This window comes from Chelonia mydas, chromosome 6 (assembly GCF_015237465.2).
Source record: "Chelonia mydas isolate rCheMyd1 chromosome 6, rCheMyd1.pri.v2, whole genome shotgun sequence".
Taxonomy (NCBI): domain Eukaryota; kingdom Metazoa; phylum Chordata; order Testudines; family Cheloniidae; genus Chelonia; species Chelonia mydas.
This window is the reverse complement of record NC_051246.2, coordinates 25,550,531-25,569,256: the sequence shown is the minus strand read 5'-3', so window position 1 is coordinate 25,569,256 and position 18,726 is coordinate 25,550,531. Positions and strand designations below refer to the sequence as shown.

At 43.9% G+C, this 18,726-nt stretch overlaps 1 protein-coding gene across 7 annotated transcripts in view; it reads right to left on the bottom strand.

The window, feature by feature from the left end:
* The window catches only part of TSPAN4 (tetraspanin 4), a 647,139-nt gene that overhangs the window by 57,767 nt on the left and 570,646 nt on the right, over nt 1-18,726 (bottom strand). For all 7 annotated transcript variants that reach the window (XR_005225423.2, XM_043547930.1, XM_037899602.2 and 4 more), the window contains one exon: nt 15,744-15,818. Coding sequence is in view for 6 of the 7 variants with exons in the window: in XM_043547930.1 (XP_043403865.1) it covers nt 15,744-15,818 (75 nt within the window). In the remaining variant the exon portion in view is untranslated. The remainder of the gene's footprint in view (nt 1-15,743; nt 15,819-18,726) is intronic.

Genomic DNA, 18,726 nt, shown 5'->3' with positions numbered 1-18,726 from the left:
AATCACTGCAGACCCATGACATACAGTAAGAACATTCTGAACATATACATATTTTTTTGCCTCGATAGTCCCTAAATAAAAGGTATGAATCGAAACTTAACGCTGTGGGTTTTTTTTCCTTTAGCAGCCAGACTTCAAACAGCTTTTTAGCAGATTGCAGTTTCCAACAAGAAGAGGATGGTGTTCGATTAAGACCAGACACAACCAGACTAAATATAGTAATTTGGGCTGTTTGCAAAGTCATTGCTGACCTGAATTGGTCACAGTGCAGCTCCCACAAGTACTGAATACTTGCAGTGGTGATAAAACACTTCTCTCCTCACTGAAAGAACCATACACACCAAAACTAGAGTCTCATAACAATAGCATTTCACTTAGCTGGCTGTGAAATACTGGATTTGACTTCTAAATTAAACAGACAACAGCATTTACCTAAAGAAGGAAAAAGAGAGGCCTGCGTAACTAACTCACAGGAAAGTTAGAATGGTACTTTCCTACTCAAATCATCATTTCACACTGCAGAGCCACTGAAACTGATTGAAATATTTCAGGTTTCAGAGTAGCAGCCGTTTCTACCTCCTGGTGACAAAGGAAACAGAGGAACAGGTGACTCAGTATTTGCCACACACAATGCTTGCAACAGTACCATAAACTTGGATCCTCTGTAACATTGCGATACACGGTACTTTGTGCTCTGAAGTGCTAGTTAGTTCACAGAGAAGGTGGAAGGGGGTTCGGGAGTGGGAGACAGATACTAAGAAGTTAATCACAAGCGGAAAAGTCTTGGCTCCATGGAAGTCAATGGAAAAACACTCATTGACTTCAATGGACCAGGATTTAATTCCTGTGTGGTGCGTGCCCGCGCACCCACATTCATGTTCCCTGATGCAGTACCTGGTAACTGCTGCCTGAGGATGTCCGAAAATGGACACCACAGAACTGCTGTAATATCCTGAGGCACAGAGCCACTTCGCTGTCCTGGCCCTCTTTACGTAATAGTCTCTTACATATAAACTGACACTTGGAGGTGGGGGAGAGGGGAGACTTACGATCAGCTATCAGAAAAGCAATCCTCACTCGCTGCTCAGTGCTCATCTGTGATAACAGTCATTACGAAAAGGTTGCCTCTGCTGCTTGTATATAAATCAGTGTCAAACACAGCTCTAACCTCCAGCGACAATGAGCCAGCTTTCCATTGAGCACAGCCTGCCATGTGAATTAGCACATGACTGCTGAATGGCCAGTATTGTTGGTGGTAGCAGCAGGAGCAGCCCACTGACATTTACTTAAATACCAGGTGATCTTTTCAACAGATTTGGAGGTTTGTGACACTTTTTCCTCCTGCTTTCCTGAGTGCCCCCCTCCAAAGAGAAAATCAATTTCCTTCTTTCCTCAAGCTGTCTGACCTTGAAAAGCCCATTGCTTTGCTTTGTTGGAATATACTGAGCTGTTCTTCTGCCAACTATAATTCATCAAGAAGAAGGTGAAAGGAAACAGCAGGATTTTTGGGGGGAGGAGGGCAGGGTTTGCATAAAGAATAATGTTGCTTTTTCTCCTAGCTTTTCCATATTCTGTAAGCACTTTTGGTTCATTCAAGTGGCGTTGTAACTCTTTTGGTACCAAATCTTTGAAGGAAAGACTAATGGGTTAAGTGAAGAATCTAAACAACATGTTTTCCAGCCATAAGATCTTTTCTCTTCTGTGTTTTATGATTTGAACTTTCACTGATCTCTAGAGGAAAACTTTTTAATAGTTCTTTGCTTTAGGTGAACAGTATGTAAACACTGGTTCACCACTGGAGATCACCTTCACCACTGGAGATCACTGTTCAGCAAGTATTGCTGGGCTATGATGCTTATTTTCATTATGACTCACTGGGTCCAGGATCTTAAGTGAATTAAAGTAACTTGCCGATATTATATACCCTCAAAAATGTGCCTGTGTCTTACTGGCTCCAGTCCCTACTCATATAGGTGGTCCAGCTACCTCTGATCTCCAGCTAGTTTGCTTCCCAGCAATAGCGAAGCCAGGTTTTGAGCAGTGGTGGAGCCAAGAAGAGTGATGGGTCATCAGTGGTGCTACCTTCAATTATACCTACTGGCTTGAAAAGGCACTACACATACACCTAAAGGATGCTGGAAGGGGACCAGGGTCACCACCCCGCCCACCTATGAGCTCCTGCTTCCAAGCAGTTTAGAGGGCTGGTATCTATAGCACGGTAGGATGTCCTCCATGATATCTTTGACACCAATGGCGAGGACTCAAGGCACATACAGAGGAAGGAAAAGCAGATCTCACCGTTGGTTATATGCCTGATCTGGTATTTGTAAGAGAACACAATGTCCTTTTATGTGCAAAATGGGGTTTGAATGACAGAAGTCACCTCCCCGTGCTCTAGATGACAGAAGTCACCTCCCCGTGCCTGGATTCTAATCCTAAAGCTCAAACAGATCAGCTATTACCTATTAGAAGCATGGTCTGACACTTCTGCCTGTCAGGCTCCAAACCAGTTAATAATGGTGTGAGAGATGCATGACCAACAATTTCAGCTAGACGTTATTCCAGGTACCTCACTGCTGGGTTAAATAAAAGGGAGAAGATGAAGAATTTCATCTGCAAATTTTATCTAATAAAGTGGTCTATTCCCAACATTATTTTCAATGGCAGCTGGCAAATCTAAGATGAAGGGTGCTTTCCATTGGCCAACCTACAGTCAGATAACACGACAAGTCATTTTCTTCGCTCGTTTGTATATGTAAAAAATGCTAAACGTTTACTGTCAACTTAAGTTGTCTAAAATATATATTGACACTACAAAAATGTTCTTAGAATGAATAAAAATGTGCTGTCTGTTTCAATATACCACCCCAGTCATTCCTTTACATTGGCTGCAGTTTGTTTTTACACGGCTTGTTCTGCCTCAGTTATTTATTTATTATCTCAGCCCTTGAAATCTCTCTTCTCCTTTCAGCTGCTCTTTTCTTTTTGAGACAGAAGCCTGGGGGGGGCGGGGGCAACAGCAGCATATACTAATCGTCAGAGCAGAGTCTGGGCAGCAGGAGCTATGGGGCTAAATCATCACCTAAAATCAGTGTAGCTCAACTGCATAAACTGGTATTGTACAACCAACTTCAACCAAGGTGAAGAGCTAGCCCATTGTCCTCTATTCCTGGTCTACCCAGAGACTTGAACTGGCTTCCTGAATAAGCATGGACGAGTCACTTAGAGCTCGACCCTGGGAGATACTGAGTGCCTCCTGATAGGTGCTGGGAGCTCTCAATTCCCATTGACTTTACTGGGAGTCAGTACTTCTCAGGCGCCACTCTGCACCACACAGGATCAACCCTTTATTTCGCTCTGCCTCATTTTCTCCATCTGTAAAATAGGAGCACATCTACTTATCCACCCTTTGAAATGTAATTTGAGATCCTTGGATGAAAGCTGTTACATTAGTACAAAATATTAATTATTAATATTTTCATATTGCAGCAGCATCCTTGAGAGAAGCCAACTGAAGAGATAGGGCATGAAACAGCAGAGCTCACCTGTCTTTGAAAAAGCATCTATTGCAAAAGCTCCAGTTCAAGCTACAAGCCTGGGAAACAGCTGATCTAATTATGGAAAAGCTTCCCATGACAAAAAGTATGAAGATGTGCTCCACTCCCTCGATTGTGTATTATATGGGCACTCAGCTAGCAAAAAGGCAGCATAGGTGATTTACCCTCTGCTGTATGCTACCTGAATGGTACCAAAACTTTTTAAATGAAACCCAAAAGTAAAATTTCATGTCCCTGAAAGTAAGGGACTGGTCATACTGATTTGAGCCAGGCATAGTGCAGATAGCAACCATGAAGGATTTCCCCATACAGTTCTGGAAATGCACTTCCAGCCACCCAACTTAGTAGTCCAGCCCTGGGTCTCTCCTGAATGGAAGCTCTATGCCAAATTGCATGATGGTTTTGCAATATGAATAAATATCCAGTGGTGACAGTGACAAGACACACCAAACTCACCTTCACTTGTGAAGGTACAATGAATCTGTAAAGGTAACAGACCACTGAAGTAGCTAACCCTCACACAGGTGGGTACTAGCATTTGGTGTGGAGTCATGCTTCCCTTTTATTGAGGAAAGTTGGATTTTTTTCCCCCTAACACTTTATTCTAAGATTCCATTAAGCTCTGAGCCCCACAGTTCAGGCATTCCCATCGGGGAACCCTAATGGATTTTATATGCAGTTATTGTTTTAGTTTGCTTTTGAGTAACACCTAATTCAGAGTGCACACTTAACTCTTGTCATCGGTACTTTGGTATCCCCCAGTGACCAATGCTAACAGCATTTTGCAGTTGCACTTCCAGTTCCTGCTTTAACAAATGAATTAGAAGTAAAGGATTTTATTTTTTGTTTTGCTATTTCAAACACACAGGCAATGATTTCCTCTGCCTCAAATAAAAGGTTAACACAGGGATTCAAGACTCCAGGCAGGGAGCTGTTATAGAGGATGAAAGGGAAAATACAACCAATAGATCTTTATAATTAATCAGAATTAATTAAATGCCACCAGATTCCCTATGGAATTAAATATTATACATTACACCCATTAGAGTGACCAAAATAATTCACCAAGAGTAGAATTTCCTCAATGAGGTCCCAACCCAGCAAGGCAATTAAACCCATGAATTAACTTTAATGAGAGACTTAGGTACATGGTCTTAAGCATGTGCTTAAATATTTTGCTGAACTGGAGACAAAATAAATTGGGTACAGTTAGCTGCTTGTGACAATGCTGCTGCAACTCCTAAAATAGGGTATCACCTTTGAAACTCAAATAGCTTGGTTAAGATAAATGGTGTTACCATGAAAAATAAACCACACACACACACCCCAGCTGTCACTTCCATTTTAACTATCTTATCCTTTTAACACTATTCTGTGTCACTGAAGTATGTAAAGTGCTTGACCAAGGTCTAATACATCACCCTTATAACAGACAATAAGCACAGAGAAATTTCTACAGAGGACAGAATACAGAATTCTTGCAAACCAACCTGCTTATTATTGTAAGTTACTCACTGGTTATAACGGACACTTTCCAGACTTTTACGGCTCTCAGTAGTGCTCTGAAATGAGGGAGTAAGTGCTAACAGCAAGATGAGGGCTACATGTTACACTCCTTTTAAGGTAAACCAATGCGAGTTTTAACTGGGAAGTGCCATGTTAAGAAATAAGCTGTCTGCTCAGAAGCCATTCACACAGGTATTAAAACCAGTATTACCTGAAATAGTTTCAAAACATGGCATGTTACCACAGCAAACCCAGGCAGAAATACCTGAAGGAATTTATGACGACCCTGTTAGCTTTCATTCCCATGGGCTCCTGCTGCATACTGTCAAACTACCTCGGGCATTAACCACACTAGCATTTTTCTGAAATTCTCCCAGCATTGCATTATAATGAGTGTAGTCACCCCAGCTGTAGCAACAGTGGGAGGATTATTGCAGACAGCGCTTCAGTGTCTTTACCACCATATTACCACCATATCATGAAAATACGTTCAAATGGTATGGTGGTAAAAATGCCAGCAGGCACTAGCAACCAGTCTGCATGAGTAGTACCAATGGTGGAGTTGCAATAGTAAGAGCTTTTAAGAAAAATGCCAATGTGGAGAAAGCCTGAGAAGGGCGTAGAAGGCCAGGTGCAGGTGAGTAAAGGCAGGATGCGAAGCCAAAGGAGTACTGCAGAGTGACCACCTAGCCCCTCAGTTTTGCAGGATTTTCCAAGGACTCTGGTGGGGGAGGTTTGAGGTCCATGTGCGGTGTCTGCTCCACAGTGAGACAAATCCTGTCCACCCCAATGGGATGGAGTCTTGGGAACTCTGAGAATGGAAACTCAAGTGTTTTCCAAGGCCATGTCTAAACTACCAAGTTTTGTCAACAAAAGTGATGTTGACACCCGAAAGTCGACATAATAAAAAAGTCAGAATCACATGTTCACACTCGCTCCCTCTGTCAGGAGGAGAGCACGTCCACAGTGGAGGCACCATCATCGACAGTGTGAGTAATGCACTGTGGGTACCTATCCCACAGTCCAGTTCAACACTTTGTCGTTAGGTGTTGTGGGATGGCGGAGAGGATCGTGGCACATCCTGGGACCAGGATCTCTGTCCCGTGATGTATTGTTTTCTGTCCCAGCACTCCATGGGCTTCCAACTTTCTTTCCCAGCATTTTTGCAATGGTCCTTCTTTGCTGTGCACCCTGGCATCTTTGTGAGAAGGGATGGATCCCGCGCTGCTCTCCTATGCTCTGTTAACTGTCATGAAGACACCGTGGATGGCAGTGCAGTTAATCGTGAAGTTCCTAACTGAAGAAGACTCCCAGGCACCTGACATGCTGCGTGATATGGATAGGAGCAACTTTAGATTGCTTTTGGCTTTCATACAACAGCTGCATAGGGTAGACCATTGCTTTTGGGCTTGGGAAACAAGCACTGTATGGTGGGATCGTATCGTCATGCAGGTGTGGGATGAAGAGCAGTGACAACAGATGCGGAAAGCTACCTTCCTGGAACTGTGTGCGGAGCTTGCCCCAACACAGCAGCGCAAGGACACCAGAATGAGAGCTGCCCTATCGGTGGAGAAGCGTGTGGCAATCGCTGTGTGGAAGCTGGTGACTCCAGCCTGCTACCAGTCGGTCGCAAATCAATTTGGAGTAGGGAAGTTGACCATTGGGGCTGCATTAATGCAAGTGTGCAGGGCAATAAATCACTGGGAATGTGCGTGAAATAGTGGACGGTTTTACAGGAATGGGTTTCCCTAACTGGGGGCGCTCCTCATGGGGAAAAGAGCACACACTCTTTGCAAGGGTCGTGGTGCAGCATACTAGGAAAAAAATTCTAAAATTCTTCCACACTTTTCACAGGCAGGGGTCATTCTAGCAGACACCTCACTGCTAAGGGTAAGCAGGGAAGCAAGTGCACATCTTCTCCATGCTTGTGGCTTCTGCCCTGCTCCTGCTGCTCGCCTGCGTGCTGCATTGGTCCCTGCACAAGTGATTGCCGAATGGCATGGGAAAGTTTCCTACAATGGGGGAAAGGAACAAAGCAGCTCTGCCAAGGAACCTTTGGCAGAGGATTGCTGAGTATCTCCAGGAATCAGAGTAACAGCCGTGTTAGTCTGTATTCGCAAAAGAAAAGGAGGACTTGTGGTACCTTAGAGACTAACCAATTTATTTGAGCATGAGCTTTCGTGAGCTACAGCTCACTTCATCGGATGCATACTGTGGAAACTGCAGAAGACATTATATACACAGAGACCATGAAACAATACCTCCTCCCACCCCACTCTCCTGCTGGTAATAGCTTATCTAAAGTGATCATCAAGTTGGGCCATTTCCAGCACAAATCCAGGTTTTCTCACCCTCCGCCCCTGCCCCCCCCAAACTCACTCTCCTGCTGGTAATGGGCCATTTCCAGCACAAATCCAGGTTTTCTCACCCTCCGCCCCCCCACACACAAACTCACTCTCCTGCTGGTAATAGCCCATCCAAAGTGACCACTCTCTTTACAATGTGCATGATAATCAAGGTGGGCCATTTCCAGCACAAATCCAGGTTTTCTCACCCCCCGACCCCCCTCCAAACCCCACACACACAAACTCACTCTCCTGCTGGTAATAGCTCATCCAAAGTGACCACTCTCCTTACAATGTGCATGATAATCAAGGTGGGCCATTTCCAGCATAAATCCAAGTTTAACCAGAACCTCTGGGGGGGGGTAGGAAAAAACAAGGGGAAATAGCCACTCCCAGTCTCTATTTAAGCCTAAATTAATAGTATCCAATTTGCAAATGAATTCCAAGTCAGCAGTTTCTCACTGGAGTCTGGATTTGAAGTTTTTTTGTTGTAAGATAGCGACCTTCATGTCTCTGATTGCGTGACCAGAGAGATTGAAGTGTTCTCCGACTGGTTTATGAATGTTATAATTCTTGACATCTGATTTGTGTCCATTTATTCTTTTACGTAGAGACTGTCCAGCTTGACCAATGTGCCTGGCAGAGGGGCATTGCTGGCACATGATGGCATATATCACATTGGTGGATGTGCAGGTGAACGAGCTTCTGACAGTGTGGCTGATGTTATTAGGCCCTGTGATGGTGTCCCCTGAATAGATATGTGGGCACAGTTGGCAACGGGCTTTGTTGCAAGGATAGGTTCCTGGGTTAGTGGTTCTGTTGTGTGGTATGTGGTTGTTGGTGAGTATTTGCTTCAGTATTTCCTGGAGATCTCTGGAGGATTCCCATGAGATCTCGGTGTGCATCAACACCCTGTTCTGCCATGCTGATTAGCTACACAGGGAAATGTCCAGCTCACAGAAACACAGCCAGCCTCCCACATTTCTAGACCTTGAACTCACTTCCACACTACACAAACCACAGCCACTTACCAGGCTTCTCCTCTTCTGCTTCTTACTCACTGGAAAGCAACTGCTGAGACAGGCTAGACACCTCTGGAGTGGAGAACCGTTCCTGGCTGCCTGCCCCACTGGGTGACCCCGCTGGGAGCTCCTCATCATTGTCTAACTCTACCTCTTCATCTGTAACTTCATCCTCCAAGTTAGGTCCGCCTCCAGGCCCGCCGAAGTATCCACGGGGCTCTTGGTGGTGGAGTCGCCACCCAGGATGGCGTTCAGCTCCTTATAGAACCAGCAGGTCTTAGGTGAAGCACCGGAGTGACAGTTTGCTTCCCTCACCTTATGGTACACCTGCCTCTTCTCCTTTATCTTCACTCTGCACGGCAGCATCCCCCGATCACTTTTCACACAAGCCTCCAATAATGTGCTGTCAGGGTTCCTTCCCCACTCTGAGCTCTAGGGTACAGATGTGGGGACCCGCATGAAAACCCCACTAAGCTTATTTTTACCAGCTTAGGTTAAAATCTGGTACGCTGCTGCCACTACCAAGCGATTTATCAAAGAATCAGGGAAGAGACCCCTTGGAGATGTCTTCCCCCAAGCCCTTACACCCCCTTTCCTGGGGAGGCTTGAGAATAAACAAGAGGAGCACAAACCAGCCTTGGATTTTTAAGACCCAAAAAACCCAATCAGATTCTTAAAAAACAGAACTTTATTAGAAGAACAAAAAAAGATAAGAGAACAACTCTGTAAGATCAGAATGGAAGATAATCTTACAGGCAGTCAGATTTAAAACATAGAGAATCCCTCTAGCCAAAACCTTAAGTTACAAAAAGACACAAAAACAGGAATACACATTTCCTCCAGCACAGCGAATTTCACAAGCCAAAACAAAGAAAACCTAATGCATTTTCTAGCTAGATTACTTACTAACTTTACAGGAGTTGGAGGGCTTGCATCCTTGATCTGTTCTAGGCAAAGGTATCACACAGACAGACAAAAGCCTTTTCCCCCACACTCCAGATTTAAAAGTATCTTGTCCGCTCATTGGTCATTTTGGGTCAGGTGCCAGCCAGGTTACCTGAGCTTCTTAACTCTTTACAGGTAAAAGGACTTTGCCTCTGGCCAGGAGGGATTTTATAGCACTGTATACAGAAAGGTGGTTACCCTTCCCTTTATATGTGCATATAGATATCCCAATTACTACAGCTCAAGCACAGCTGGGACTGCTGAGCCTCCTCTCCCCGTAAACTGATCAGATCCAAACAGCTCAACAGTGGTCCAAGCGGGAGAAAGTTTGGTGCCATAACCCACCATGGTCACCTGGGAAGATGCGAGGAGACCTCTCCACTCTGAGCCAGCAGGAAATGGAATTTCAAAAACTCCCAGGGCTTCTAAGGGGGAGAGGCAGCTGGTTATTTACCTGGCTGCAGGACTCTGGAGTCCAAACTGCTGACCAGAGCTGTCAGAATGGGCATTGTGGGACACCTCCTGGAGGCCAATTAAAATGTGGCGTCTACAGTGGCACTTTACCAAGAAAAATTTAGAGGAAAAAGACGTATGTCTCTCATCAGGATGGCTGCATTTTGTCACCAAAAACGGGCATTTTCCCCAACAAAAGTCGCATTGCAGTGTGTACGCATTCACTGTTTGGTCGACAAAAGACAGTTTTGGGCGACAAAACTTGGTAGCGTAGACAAGGTCCAAATAACTTTAGCCCTCCGTTAGCAACTTCTTGTGTAGGGTGCACGATCAGCTCCTAATCCACCTCAACTTCCCCATCTCTGAAAAGGTGTTAACTGTAACAGGTTGGCCATGTTTGCTTTAAAGCGTCCCAAGCATTAGCAGGTCTTGATCCTGCTGAGAGGAATGTTAAGTGGATTCTGCTGTTTTAGTGGTACTGCTGACATGCTACTCTACTGTAGATATGTGGAAGGTGAAAGCGGCTTTTTAGAGAGGAAAGGATGGAGTGTATGGGCTGAGCTGTCTGGAGAGAGGAATCTTGGGAGCAGCCCAGTATGGAGAGGAGGCTTGAGCTGAACTTTGTTATGTTGTTAATTTCTTTCATCAGACTGTGAACCCCTTCCTCATACTGGTGAGCAGCTGGGTACAAAGGGACAATTCCTGGGAGTAACTGCTCAGGAATGTGAGTAAGACAATCTGGACCTTTGCTAATAAAGCCAAACCCCAAGGAGAAGGTGAGTGCGGCCTCTACATAGTATATTTGAGAGCAGGTGGGTAAAGGCATCTGCTCACATTAATCTACCTCACAGGTGTGTAGCAGAGATTAGTTAACACATATGCACATACTTACCTGTGCTGGTAATGTTCAACACAGCTAATGGTGCCGGGATTCTAGGTGGCAATTTTCAATGTGTTTAAGGGAGTTAAGTGCCCAATTCCCACTGAAAATCCCAGTCCTAACCTCAGTTTCCAAGGGCACTAACTGCTCCCATAATCAATCCCACCCCCCTTCAAAGAGCCTTCACTGTTTCTATTCCGTAAACTGCCCCGTATTATTTAGTCTGTCATTTAAAAAAAATTAAGTTAATGTTTGTTTATTTATGCTTTTCCGTTTATGGGTGCCAAACAGCAGAAGTATATAATACTACCTATAAATCAGAAAAAGGGGACATGTGAATTAACAAACATACTGAAAAATGATCTATCATAGTTACAAAAGACAGTAAATCTAGACATTTGTCTGTGCCTCTGGGAAAACAGTCATAGTAAAAATAAGGACAGATGTTAAAAACAGAGGGATTGAAAAGTTATTACTGGTACATCACCATGCACCTTATTTGCATTGCTTATATTCTTAAAGGGCCCAAACCTGTGAAGTGCTGAGCTCAACTGGAAGTTCATGGGGTTCAGCATCTCCCAGAAACAGCTCAATACCTCATGGGATTGAGCCCCAATGCGCTGCTTCTGTCAGTGTAAAATTGAGCTTAACCTCTCCATTATTGCCTCTTATAATACCTAAACAGCCACACATCATAAAAGCTAACTCATAAAAATGGCCTGAATATGTATCGTAGGTCAAGTGCTGGTCTGTGTCGACAGAAGCAAAATGAACACATATTAAGGGCCAAATTCAAACCATATGTCAGTGGACAGACCTCCTGTGATATTTGTGGCGTTTGGGCTGCTTCCCCAGGGCTGAATTGAGCCTTCATGCCCCAGAAGTGGCAATAATGTGAATAGGAATTCTCTTGATAGCAGCAGCTGCACACACAACCTGCTCCCTTTAGACAGATTATTCTTGCCCCAGGGCAAACTAAACTGCATGACGTGTATGTGCGTGTGTTTGTGCATGCACAGATGCCACTGCCAGCTCAGGGATGTATCTGCCCAAACACAAGGTGCACTGTCATGCCACCCTAAAACACACCTCTGCTACTGCTGTGCAGGGCCTCTGGATCAACCTCTTCACTGCTTTTGAAGGGCCCAGAGTCAGATGGAAGAGTTTCACCTCCCTTTCTCCCCACCACAACCAGTTCCCCCCACCCCCTCCCCAGGTGGCACCTATACGCAACACTCCACTAGATCTGCAGCACTCAAGGGTTTAGTCATGGAGGGTGAGTGGCAAGGACATCAGGAGGAATGGTGTGCAGAAAGTGAGCTCAGACTATGAAAGAGAGATCCGCAGTGCAGCTCTGAGACGTTACTCTCATTCCCCTTTCATTCCAATGCTACATATTGATGGGTTGTTCTCTGAGCCTCTCTCACTTTAGAGCATCGTACCTCATGAGCAGTTCATGGAGAGGACCATAAAGCAAAGCAGAATGCTTCTCTCACCCAACCTGAGATCGAGACAAGCTTTCACACATGGGGTGGGGGGAAGACATCCATTCTAATGCATGAGCAATGTGCAATAATTCATCACTCAGAAGCATCTTTTAGTTAGACTGGAAACAATAATAATTTCTGACCACCACCCCCTCCGGCCTGGCTAATAGGAATAGCCCAGTCTGAGCTGATGAGCTTTCCAGGGAGTTATTTTGCTCATCTGCATAGCAGCATTCTCTTCCAGAGCAAAAGGAGCGGCAGTTCTTTTACCAAAACAGAAAAACAAAACAAAAACCTGATAAGTGACTGACTGTAAAATAAAAAAAACAAATAAAAAATATTTTAAAAATGCTGGTGCTATAGAATAGTGAACATGCTGTTACAGTGTGCGTCATGGTGATTTACATAGAAATAGTCTCCTTTGCAGCCCAGGAGACAACTGTAAATTAGTGTAAACGTGCAGTCAGATGCATAGTCACTCCCTCGCTAATACTGCGCTGCACTCTCTAGTTTATTCTTGTGAACATTCTGCAGCCGAAGGAATGAAAAAGAGACATCGGTCTATAGAAGTACACTATTAAATCAACCACTGAAAACAGCCCTGAAATCAGCTCAGCCTTTCAACTCTTCCGTAGATTTTTATTTTCTTTTAGTCTTGTGGTTAAGGCAAAGCATTAGGTTCTAGTCCTAGTGCTGATACCGTCTTCCTACGTAGCCCTGGGCAAGTCCTTTAACCTCTCTGCTTCAGACTCCTGATCTGAGAGGGGATAGTAATACTGCCCTACTTCACAGAGTGCTGAGAGGATTAATTAATGTTTGTAATAAGGGAGCAGAGTATTGGCTTCACGAACTTTACACTGTCAAAGAAGCAAGGGGTGATGGAGGGCCGTTGGGGATCCTGTTCCTTCTCCGTTTAGCCTCCTCTTAAGCCAACAGGAAATAATGATCATTCCCCATTTTATACTGGGAAGAATTTTTATACACATGTGTATGTGCGCACTTTACATACACATAGGACACACACACAGGACACATAGGACAAATAGGACACACAGGACACATAGGACAAATTACATACACATAGCCAATCAACAGCAGGCCTCTGGGTACTACAGAAACCTGCTGCTTTCTGAATATGTTTAGTACACAGAAGTCTGTTGAGTCTGATTTATTTGTGATAAAGGCTTGAAAAGCTGTTTTTTTCTGATGTGCGGATGTTAGCATACAGTGTTCATTAAAAGATATTCCAACAAACTGCATTAACTGGATTACTCCGGTGATTAGGCTCAAACGTCTCTGATTTAGCCACATTTCTCACAACAGTATGTATAACAATATTTTTCTTCAGACATTAATCTCACCATGCTGTAGGGAAATATTAGTTTTAGACTGATAATGTTTTATTTCTTTTTAGTAAGTCTGGTATAGGGCAGAAACACAGGAACTGCAACCCAGACAATGACCACTGATCCACCTAGTCTAATATTCTAGATTTAATAGATTAAGGCATTATGATCATTTAGTCTGATCACCAGCGTTGCACAGGCCATAAAAATCTCACCCAGTGATTCCCGAAGCAAGCCCAATAACTTGTGGTTGAACTAGAGCATACACTTTAGAATGAGATTCGTTCTTGAGGTCAACCTTGTCATGGCTCCAGCACTGCTCTATACAAAACGATTCAAAGGAAAGTGAGTTCCTTCCTCTCCTCATCAATAGCATAGCCAAAAATTCTGCAAATGTACAGGGCATGGGGAAATGGCGCATGGCATTGCTTCCTGACTCCTGCTAGCAACCAATTTATGACCTGAAGAATAAGGATTATTATCCTTTGTAACTATTAACTCAGCCAGTGTAACAGCATTGAATGATTTATTAATATAAACATCCAATCCTTTCCCTTCCACCCACCCACCCACATTTTACTAAACTATTCACCTCAGGGAATTCTGTGGGTTGATTATATACACAACATAAAAAGTGTTTCTTCTCTTCTGAACATGCTTTCTTTACATTTCAAGCACACCTCCTGTGCTTGCGTTAAGAGGAAAGTGTGGTTGGTCTTCACTATACTAATCATTATTTTAGATACCTCGATCATCTCTCTTCTTAATATCGCCCCTTTCCCAAACTAAAGCATGCTAGACTTTTTCATCCCTTTTCATATGAAAGTTCCCTTCCCCAGTGCTTCTAATCATTTTCATTACCCTTCTCTGAAATGAGGTGACCAAAACTCAATGTTGAATTCATGGTGAAGTCATTCCATCAATTTACATAATGGCATTATAAAATTCCCATATGACTCCCCTTCTTCTACAGCCAAATGTTGTATTTGCTTTTTGGAGTGCTGCTGTACATTCAGCAGATGCCTTCATTAAACCGTTCTCTGTGACGTGTACACCTTTCTCCTGAGAGGTCTCAACTAATTCAGAACCCATCAGCGTGCATGAGTAGTTTTAAATTGTCTCTTCCAATGTAAATTATCTTGCAAGTCAATTCTGAGTTTTATTTGCTATGCTGTTGCCTAATAAACTAATTCTTTTAGGTCTTTTTGGAGACTCTCTCACAATCATCCACAATTTTTACTCTTGTAAATAAGTCTGGGCCTTCCAATAAATGGTGGCCATCTTGTTATTCACTATTCTACTCCTCATCCTAGAGGCACCTTGCTATTAATGTCTTTCCATTCTGAGAAACAGTCATTTATCCTGCTCTTCACTTCCCAGCTCCTAAACAGTTTTTAATCCATGGCAAAATTTTACCATCAATCCACAGTTCCATAACAGTCTATTGTAAGAGACTTCAATAGAAGCCTGCTGAACGCCTAAAAATATTGAATCTAATGGTTCTTCTGGACTCGTTATTTTATTATCTCTTTTCAAAAACCCTAGTGGGTTAGAGACACCCAATTTATCCTTACAACAACTGTGCTCTTTTGCGGTGGAAACACAGGAATTGCCATACTGGATCAGACCAGTGGTCCATCAAGGTAAAATCTGAACACAAAAAATTAAGGGATCTTGTATTAATCCCTAACACTGTCACTGTGGCAGTTAGCTGGAATTTCATTAGACTGTCCAGAGGTGCCCTCAGAAACAAGTTTGACAGATGACAACCTATTTGCCTCTGCCTTTTACATCCCTGCCATCCAGACTTTCTAACAATCTCAAAGTCACTTCTGAAACGTAAACATATTAAAAAAAATATGCAATTGCTATTAGCATCCACCTCTGAGGTACCTTTCTCTTTCCCATCCCTTCCCAGCTGAGAGTTCCCTTTATATCTAAATGGTGATTGCTTTGGTAATACCTCTGACCTTGACTTGTGCATGAGAGGGCGAGAGAAAGAATGCACGCAAGAGAGACACAACTCAAGCCCTGGAAATCTGTTTATGTATTCTGAGAGCACATCTTCAGAGAGGGTGACTTGAGAAAGAGGGAAGCATGATGTGCATGCCAAGGCGAGCACTTCATGACTTATTTATAAGGAAAGGGCATAAAAAAAAAAAGATTGCTAAAGGAGAAAGAAGAGAGAAAAATCTGACTTACCTTGTCAGTGTAGACGAAGAACAGAATCACAATGGTGAGCTCCAGCAGGAATATAATTAACAGCATGATAAAAAACTGTCAAGAGAAGAGGGGAAAGGGGAAGAAACAAAAACCCAGAAACATCAAAATCTGTTTCATCTTCCTCCTGCTCTACAATAACTACATTCAGCAGGTCATGCATGAAAAGGGGGCTTTTGTTTTATGGACGGCAGGGTACAGAGTTACTGCTTTGAGACCAAGCGAGGTGTATGCACCATGCAGCATTGGAAAGCACACACAGGACTAGTCAGGGACACAGTGTGTCCAGACACACACAGTGCCTGCTTCTGCTCCTACTAACTTCAGTGAGAGCAGGGTTTTTTTTTGTTTGTTTAACCAAATTTTTGCAGTTAATGAACTGGCTTAGACATCTCTATTCTTCTCATTCTGTACAGGGTGCTTCCCTCTGTGGAACAAGGAACCCACAGGTCACTCCATTATGGCTACTGGGAAAGTGAAAGGAACATTTAAATGTTTGTGTACAAAGTTAGTGTGAAGCATTCTTCAGGCTAGGTATAAAAACTTCTCAAAAGTTTGAGCTGGAAGGTGTCTCATTTATACTTACAGCATTAAAAAAAATTGCTCAGTTTAGCTTCTTGGTTCTGAGGAAATATCCCATCTAATGCCAAAAAACGGGATTTATAAAAGCACATGGAGTTCCTGGATTACGGATTTCAGGTAGGAGTCTCAAAAGGGCTCAGCGCTCATTGACTTCAGTGGGAACAGAGGTAGGCCAACACTGAGCACTTCTGAAAATCCCACCTTTCACGTTTTGTGATGAGGAAAAGAATGTTGCCACTCCAACGCTAGACAGGCTGTGGTGCAGTCATGGCAGAATGGCACGGTAGAGTTAAGAGACTTACAAGAGCTACTAAGCTATCTTTGTCTATCTCCAAGGGTTTGTGCAGGACAGTTCCCTGCAATAAACAGGTCTGATGCAAAGTCCATTGAAGTAGACAGAAAGACTCTTATTGATTTAAATGGGCTTTGGAACAGGCCCTAATTAACAGTTCATGGTGTTATGAAAAGAGGATTATTTAGAAATCACATAAAATCAGGAGGACGACGTAAGATTGCTCACAGGCTCCCCTGCCCCCTACAACTCCACACACCTACCTACCTGCACGATTAGAATGTTATAACTGAACTGTAACTGCTTTGATTGAAACCTCAGTTTCAGAAAGCGGGGAGGAGGGGAATTAAAAAAAAATCTACTGCTCCTTTTACTTCAGCCACTCAGCTGCAAACTTATAAAACTTCAATGGCTAAAAAAGCCTGATCAGAGCTTTTCTTTGCCTGATGAGTGGAAGCCAAACCTTTGTACCTATGAATTTCTGTGATAAAATAAAGGGCAAGAGATCTGGAGACAGAAAACAATTTTCCACCAGTCCAATGGCACACATTTTGTTGCAGTTGGCCCCAAGAGTCTTCAATTATGGTGTATTTTCACTTCTTCTTCGCTGGAATCTAAAGACTAGAGTGACCCTAGTACCGGAATCTACTTTCACCCAATTCTGGGTTAGGGCACCCATTCATGGCAGCAACCTCCCAGGCCGACCTCCTTGTCATTACCATCCAGAAATTGGATGAACTGGTGAATACCAGCCCATGTGTCATTGGTCTGCAATATTGCGATTTTAGATTGCAACACAGTATTCAGTGAGCAAGGACAAATTATATCACCGTTTACTTGAATGCCGTGGTACTACAAGAACACCTCTGTTCCTTGACACCTACCTCCCCTGGGACACGTGACCCCTCAGAGATTCCAGAGAATCCATAAAATGTATGTGAATTATATTGTGTATGTCCATAAACTGTGCTTTCCTTTTGAGAGTATCGGGGTCCCCGGGCCAAAGCTGGTGAACAGGTATATTATAGACACTTCCTATTAAAGTTGCCCTACACGTCTGATTATAAGAATTCGTTTTCAGTTGCTCATAACTTTTCTGAACTTTGACTGTTTTGGTTGAAATTTTCCATGCCTGGTGTCTGGCTCAGGCTGCCATCTCCACAGAGCAACTGTGCATGCTCCAGCCTTTCACAGCTCGTAGTGCTGACCAGACTGCACATGTGCTATCCTCCACAGAGTAAATAATCATACTCCATCCCCTCACAGATCCTACGCGTAACAGGACTGTGTATGCTCTAGCCCAGGTGTACAGAGATTCAGAAGAACTTTCCTTATAATGGCTCCTCCCAGCTGTGCCGGGCTGTAGTGGAGCCAGGCACCATCACTGAGAGCAAGCGATTTGTTCCTCCTGTGCTCTCAGTGACCTCTCTGCTGGGACACAGGCAGTGTGGCAGAGGCAGTTGTCTGATTCGAATACAGCGAGGATAAAAGCCAGGCAGGAGGGGGGCAGGGACGTGGAAGGAATAGACTAGGACAAGGTGTCTGTAAAGAGAGAAACTGGGACTACGTGAGGGAAGGAGGAGACTGGAAGCTGAGGGGTGAGATTCGGATTCGGACAGGGAGTCTGGAGGGGAAGACTAGGATGGGCTGAGTAAGGACACTGCGATGAGAAGCATGAGGAGTAGAGACTGGCCTGGGTAGGTCAAGAGAATGGGACTAGGAAAGGACCCAAAAGGGGGTGGGGGAGGAGACAGGACAGTAGAAATGGGGCAGAAGGGGCCAAGCTTGGGAGAAATGGGCAGAAGAGTCTGTGTATACTAGACCACACTTCTCCAGAGCCTGGAATGGAACCCAAGATTCCCGAGTCTCACAGTTCCTCTGCTTTCAACAAAAGTCTACAAAACCCGCTGGCAAAGTGTGTGTCTCATCCCATTCTAGGGTTGCTTCACACAGGGGATGACAACCTACTATTGTCATCATTTACGCTTTTAGCTCAAGTGGCAGAGGTGTGGGTGGTGGATCCAAAGGGTCCTACCCTGTTAACGACCCATGTGGGTGTCAATATGATGCAGACCTGATGGAATTCCTGTT